Genomic DNA, 7,838 nt, shown 5'->3' with positions numbered 1-7,838 from the left:
GAAGTGGATTGGTTGTACGTTCGTCTTGTACTTTGCTTGTGTTCTTGACACCCCCCCCCCCCCCCCCCACACACACACCTTCTCCCAAACACACACACTAGGCTAAATCCACAAATCATGTAGTTTGAATAATTAATTGAACTTTCAGCTACTCATGCATGAATATATATACACACACTTCATCTGTTCCATTTTGCATGTCTTAGTTTGACTCGACACTAATTCTAAAAATATAAATAAGTCCTTTGAATCTTGTGATTTAAACTAAATACGTGTATATATGACAATATCAAAAGTACTCCTTAAATCCTATGATCTTAAACATTACTTTCTCTGTCTCAAAAAGATTGTCTTAATTTGACTTGACACGAAGTTTAAGAAATAAAGAAAGATTTTGAAATGTGTAGTACAAAATAAGACTTAGATATTTTTGTGGCTGTAAATCATCTAATAAAGTTAAATTGCTTCTAAATATAAAATGTGTCAATCTTTTTTGGACAAACTAATAAGGAAGGTAAAAACAATCTTTTTGGAACGGAGGAGTACATATCATTGATATAAGAAAGTAAGACAATCTTTTTGAGACGGAGGGAGTACATATCATTCATATAAGGGACTGTCTTTAAGGATAATTAAAGTAGAAATATTGAAATTTAAAACTCACTAAATACTCCTTCCGGTCCAAAATAATTAAGGTTTTAGACTTTGTCACATGAATTAAGGAATTCACTTACTTCTAAAAAATTAAGAGGTGTATTGACTAAAATATCTTTAATTAAGTGGGGCTTTGAAACTATAATAGGCATTAAATTTGTTAATTGAATTAAAAATGTGTCAACGGTAAATTTGAAAAAAGAATGAAATATCTTCTTGATAGACTAAAAACCTCAATTATTTTGGATAAGCTTTTAAAGGCTAAATCCTTAGTTATTTTGGATCGGAGGGATTATGAAACAATGACATTCTTTTTTACACAAATTAAAAAGTAAATTAAGATACATAGCTATTCAAATGGTTGGAGTACATTTTTTTTTTTCTCTTAAAAGTGGTCCACGGAGAACAAAAAGATTAATATTCGTTTTATATTTTCTCTTAAAAGTGGTCCTAGAACAAAACAAAAGAAGATCAATATTCTGTCGCAATTTTTCTTATTAGTGGTGCTGGAAGTGTATTAAGTCATGATCAGACGTAAAATGAAAAAAAAAAAAAAAAAACTCAATTTCTCGGTCGATCGTTCGTGGACTAAGATATGGTCAAACCTACACAAGATGCCAATAATTGTCATCATTCTTTAATAATTGGTGTTTTAATCTATTGCCAAAAGCCACACTTATTGAACAAAAATGCAAGCAAACACAAAAGCACTTTACAGTCATATGCCAATCAACTTATCGATATAAATAAATAAATGATCAAAAGATATGCAAAACATCATAAGGTATAGGGGGCATAATTGCACTTTATTGTACACTTAATTTCTTTAATCACAACTTTAAAAAGAATATGACACTATTTTCTCATACACAAAGTGTACGTTCTTTCATGTATTTAATATTCTCGTACATAAAAGTTTAATTTTTATACAGTAATAATGTAAATAAAATTTAATCTATACTATTACATTATTAAAAATAATTATATATAATAAATGAGATTAATAACTCAAAAGATAGAATTTGAATTTAAATTATATATGTAAAGATTTTTTTAAACCATCGGTATAGTTAATTAGACTTATTATGAAAAGTTATAGGGTTTAAACTTTGTGATTCTCAGTGTAATAATTACTATTACGCTATCATATCATATTTATTTGTCATAACAGGTACTTATTTTATTACCAAGATTACGAATCTCGTATTTTTAGGAGGCATATCTGTAAATATACTTTGAATGACAATATTACTTACGGTGCATATAGCTCAATATCCAAATTATATAACAATACCATTTTACTAGATTATCAATTAATGCGTGTATAAAAATTTATATGTGATTAATTATGTTATAAGTGATCTGATTGTGTAAATAATTTTTACACCACTATATATAAAACTTAAACTTTGAAAAAATAAGATAATACTAACATACTACGTAATGGTAATAACATGTCAGTGTAAAAATTCTTTATATAAAACATAATCTTCAAAAGTATAAAACACTCATAACATGCTACATAATGTTAAATTAAATCGATAATATAAAAATTCTTTAGATGTATGTATATAAACTAAATCCTACTATAAATACCAAGCAGGCCACGCTCTAGCAATCAATCATATCATTGTGTCATATTCTCACTCACTCACCCAACTTCTTTCTTTCAAACTCTCCTCTTGCTCATATTTATTTCTCTGTCTTCTTCCTTTCATTAAGCTAGGAGAATCTATCATGGGTGTTTTGGAGTACATAGCAAATTTTTGTACAATCACAACCAGCACAAACAATAAGAAGAAATCAATGCAGGTACAATTTCGCTTTAATACTCTCTTAATTTGTCCTCCAAATTAAAGCTGCTAATTTCCTAGTTGAATACATGATGTTCAACAAGACTTCATTTTCTGAGGCTCTCTTTTTTCTCTATGTTTTTTTTTTTTTTTTACCAGTTTATATAATAAGTTTGTCGCATTGAGAATTTATGATTTTTTTTTCTTGGCATGCAGACGGTTGAAATAAAAGTGAAAATGGATTGTGATGGATGTGAAAGAAGGGTAAAGAATTCCGTGAAGCATATGAAAGGTTCGTCCAATTACTTCTCTTCTCCTCCTTCAAATAAAGAAACTATCTTCTTGAAGTTGTCAAAAGTTTTATTAGGGGAAATATCAGTAAATTTTATTATACATTTGAACTATGATCTTTCGATTGGATATCTGAATACATCTATGATCTTTCGATTGGACATCTGAATACATGACGCATGAAATGTTCCTATTAAACACTTTCAGCTAAAATTCTGAAAATGTTTTTGCGCGTGTTTTCAAGCACTCATTACGTAGTTTTGTTAATCATTTAAAATATGTCACCTGCTGTAATTATATGCATTAGCCTCAATAAGCCGTTAAACCTCAGACTTGTACCAATTGGGGCTGAAGCGTATAATTAAAAGAATGTGACATATTTGATGTAGTTAACTCATCTATGTAATTAGACATTTGACAAACACGCAAAAACTTTTTCAAAATTTGAGTTGGAAGTGTCTAATGAAAATATTTTATCATGTCTTCTAGTGCTCGGTTAGAGCATACCGTGCTACGAATGTCTAAAAAAAACTTACTGACAAGTTTGAAGAGTCATCGATGCGTTTCTCCTTTTTATTAATTCAAAATGCAGTTGGACCAATGATACAAGTTTGTGCGAAATGTATTTGTGGAATAAATGGTCAACCAAGAAAAAAAAGATGATAAATTTAAAAGCTGCTCCCTTTGGTCTCAAATGATTTGTATGGTTATTAAAAATATTTGTCTCAAATTACTTGTTGTTTAGAAGTTCAAGGCATAATTAATTATTTTTCTCCATTTTATCCTTAGTAGAATTTTGTCATTAATGAAGATGACACATAAATAGAGTAAATATTTAATAGAGGGAGATTATAATTTAGACATAAATAAAGGTAAAGTTAGTCGAATACCCCTCCTAATTAATACTCCCCCTCTCAAACTATTTGCTGCTTTTTTGTTTTACACAACCCTTAAGAGATACTTCCTTCCGGTTCAAAAAGAGTATCCACTTAGCCATTTGCATACCCCTTAAGAAAATACTAACTCCAAGGCATAAATAGGCAATTTAACTAAACTACCACTAATTATATAGGTATTGAGATTTGGTCACTTAACACTTAATAAGGGCAAATCTGGAAAAATAAGGTAAATTCTTTCTTGATTTGATAAGTAAACACTCTTTTTGAACCAAAAAAATAAAGGCTAAGTAAACACTCTTTTTGAACCGGAAAGAGTATTGATTAGGAGGGGTATTTGACTAGCTTTACCCTTATTTATATGTAAGTTATAATCTCTCTCCATTAAATGTTTACTATATTTATGTGTCATCTCCATTATGACAAAATTCTAGTAAGAGGGTGTTTGGATTGACTTTTTAAAAGTAGTCTATAAGCTAAAAGCCATAAGTTGGAATACCCAACTTTTGGCTTTTGGCTTATTTTTGTACCTTTTTAACCTAAAAATAAGTGCTTAAAAACACTTTTTATTATACTCAAATGCCTCAAAAAGTATAAAAGAGCTTAAAAGCCAATGAGCACTTAAAATAAGTCAATCAAACAGCCTTTAAGGGTAAAATGGAAAAAAAATACTAATTAATTGTGTCTTGAACTCTTAAAACGACAAATAATTTGAGACAACTCTTTTTAGTAATCACCACAAATAATTTGAGATGAAGGGAATGTTTCTTAAGGATTGTGCAACATAAAAAAGCGATGCATAATTTTAGACGGAGAGAGTGTTTCATAAGGATTGTGCAAAATAAAAAAGCGATCAATAATTTGAGACAGGGGAGTAACTAACTAAACTTGTACTTATGGAAATGTTACTTTTTCATGTGAAATAGTCAACTGTATATATCGTCTTTAATGAACTGTTACTTATTCTGTGTTTTGGCATCTGCCTTTTTTTTACACCAAGCACATGTAGAGGCAGCTACTCCTCCTTTTAGGGAGAGAAAAACCACACTTTTCACCATTTTATTCAAAAATAACTTGAAAATGTGCACTAACTTGGTGAGTTCCTATTAACACATTGTAATGTAAATTCTTTTGTGATAATAGATGCCAACTTAGCACAAATATGTATGTATATAGAGGCGGATTCAACACTTAAATTTTATGGGTTTTGGATTTGATGTTTATGGGTTCTGAGGTTTATTACCTGTACTTATTCAGTGGATTTCTCAACAATTATACAGGATTTGGACAAAAGTTATTGGATCCACTCGTACTTGTTATGCTAGCTCTCCCCGTATATGTAACAGTGTCAATCAGAATAATAAACATGTTGCAGAAGGTTACTTGTACTATAGACTAGTAGCTAACTTCACTGTTTATGAGTTCCTACCTTTAATTAAGTTAATTTAAGTTACATACAATGATAGTATAATGAACTTTTTTGCACCATTATTACAATATAATATGTTGCTTACCATTTATTCTAAGTTACCAATCAATGCTACGAAATAGAATTGCTGTAATTACCTTTGAAATGACCTGATTATGCAAAAAAAAAAATTATAGCGCGTAGAACTTAAACTCTAATTACATTTAGTTTCATTGGGATTATTTCAGGTGTAAAATCAGTGGAAGTGATCAGAAAGCAGAGTAAAGTGATAGTAAATGGTTATGTTGATCCAAACAGAGTGTTGAACAAAATAAAGAGTACCGGAAAAAGAGCAGAATTTTGGCCATATGTACCTTATAATGTGGTATATTATCCACATGCACCACAGGCCTACGATAAAAGGGCACCAGCTGGGATGGTTAAAAATGTGCCACAAGCATTTCTTGCCCCAAATGCTACTGAAGAAAAATTTGCTCAGCTCTTCAGTGATGACAATCCAAGTGCCTGTTCCATTATGTGAGAAAAGTAAGATCAGCAGAGTCATGATTTGAAGTTTATGGGTTCTGAAGTGTACTGAACCCGTAACTGCCTTAGTTACTGGGTTTATAAATTAATACAATAAATTTTCTAATACAAATATAGAGTCTAAGCAAAAGATACTGAAATCATCTGAACCTGTAAGCAATACTCTACCTCCGCCCCAGACTGTTACACTCATAGAGAGCATCAATGTTAGCTGCCAACTTCGTCGGGTGAATCCCCAGAAGGATGGCTGCTTTGAGCAAGAATAAAAACAACAACAACTGTCACTTAGTATTTTCATTAGATGAGGTTTCCTCTACTTTTTTCTTTTTTGGGCTTTTTGGCCCTATAAGTATAGCAAGAAGATTTTATAAATGCAGCTATATTAAGATCAAACTGAGTTAAAGAGGACATGTAATTGAGCGGGGGAAGAGTAAATTAATGAAATGAGCACAATGATTTCTTGTTCCTTTCGAAATGCAGGTTTTTAAGTCTCCTTTGAGTTGCTATTACAGCTTCAAATACATTGTTAGTGTAAATTCTTTTACATAGCCAGTGTGTAGAAATTAAATCCTTTTAAGCGATACAATAACAAAAATGAATCCTTATGTTTTTATGTAGTTTGAAGTGGTCTTTTAAATATACTACTGATCAGTTTTAGAGCTTGTTTGGATTGACTTATTGTAAATGCTTTAAGCTAAAATAGCTTTTAACCACTTTTATAGTGTTTGAGTAAGATAAAAAAGTATTTTAATAAGCCAAAAGTAATAAAAATAAGCCAAAAAGTATAAGTTAGGATTCCTAAGTTATAACTTCAACTTATAAATCATAAGTCCATCCAAACAGAATCTTAATCTTCTAATTTTGACAAAAATGAACACTTTTAATCTCCTAACAAACTCTAGCTATTTGATTTAACATAAAATGTGAAAAAAATGTTATTTAACTAGAACTATCACAAAAGTTCCATCAATCCCTGAAATTGCAACATTAGAAACTACACCATACATCAAAAATAGGTAAAAAAAAAATTATCAAAGGTTGTCCACCAAAATTCAAAAATATTAAAAAAAAAATAACAGACACGCACTACAAAACTGCACCTCCAAAGTGCATTCAATTTTCACAGTTCATTTTAATTCTAACAATCAGAGTTTGTTAAATATCCAACAAGACCAAAAATTCTCACTTATAATAAATTTAAAGGATCAAAGCTATTCAAGAATATATTTAAGAAACTACTTTGAACCAATCCCAAACATAAGAAACTGTTCTTGTCATTTCCTCCCTTCTAAGCTTTATGTTTAAGCAATTCCGATTAAAAAGCAGTTTCCAGTGAAGTGAGCTTTTGTCCGTCATTTTTTTTTCCTTCTAAAGCACTTTATGAGGTAAACATACAGATACATTTCTAAAAAAGTGGCCTAGGTTTAATGGCAAAGCCAGAATTTTGAATTTTAAAAAAGATAGTTTATTGGGTTCTAAATATATTATTTATAAATATTAATGATATTTGTAATATAAATATAATACTTTGACCAAAATTACTGAATTATATTGAATCGATGACTTTCTCTCTAGCTCCGCGCTGGCCCTAGTTAGTTAGAAAGAATAAAGGGCTGGCTTGCTTTAGACATGAGCATTGGAATGATAGGTCCATCTGGAATTGTAAGTGCAAATAATGCTGTATGTACAGTATTATGTGCCTAATATTCCCATGTGTTAATAATGTGGACATAGTAGAAACCATATATTAAATGGGTCAAAGGCAGCGAGTGGCTTTAGCACTGGACCGAGCTAAATTTTTATTTTGATTCCACTCGACTTGGAAAGAAACAGGCTCGGATTACTCTGTTTAATTTCGGTCAAAGCTCAATTAGGCTTGGCTATGTAGGTCAGAGTTACGCTTGAATTGGCTTGATTGGTTCAATCGAGTCGTGCAAACATTATTTCAAGAAAAAATGCATACCTTCATGTGTTTCCAACAAATTTTTTCATATGCAAAAAATAAATCAATCACAAATAAATATGAAAAAACGGATATTTTATTGATGAATATTGCGGGTACAAATCTGTTTATTCCCTTGATTCTTTCTCCTAGAAAATGTAGGATGACCTCCTTGGAATGCATTTGATGTATTTGATGCCTTGATCTCTTTGTGAATATCCTAGGAATTTACGGGATTTTCGAGATGTCTCTTCAAGGGAATGTGTCTCTTTATATAGGCATGATCTGGGATTTAGGGTAGAGTAGCC

General features: G+C 30.6%; 1 protein-coding gene across 1 annotated transcript; it reads left to right on the top strand.

Moving 5' to 3' along the window:
- Positions 1–2,264: 2,264 nt before the first annotated feature.
- On the top strand, positions 2,265–5,887 carry LOC132036857 (heavy metal-associated isoprenylated plant protein 21). Its single transcript, XM_059427256.1, has 3 exons — positions 2,265–2,466; positions 2,664–2,739; positions 5,291–5,887. The coding sequence occupies exons 1-3, from the start codon at positions 2,392–2,394 to the stop codon at positions 5,581–5,583; spliced, it is 444 nt and encodes a 147-aa protein (XP_059283239.1). The 5' UTR covers positions 2,265–2,391; the 3' UTR covers positions 5,584–5,887.
- Positions 5,888–7,838: the final 1,951 nt, after the last annotated feature.

The sequence above is a fragment of the Lycium ferocissimum genome, chromosome 11 (genome assembly GCF_029784015.1).
Source record: "Lycium ferocissimum isolate CSIRO_LF1 chromosome 11, AGI_CSIRO_Lferr_CH_V1, whole genome shotgun sequence".
Taxonomy (NCBI): domain Eukaryota; kingdom Viridiplantae; phylum Streptophyta; class Magnoliopsida; order Solanales; family Solanaceae; genus Lycium; species Lycium ferocissimum.
The sequence above is the reverse complement of the archived record's forward strand: the minus strand, read 5'-3'. Positions and strand labels throughout refer to the sequence as shown.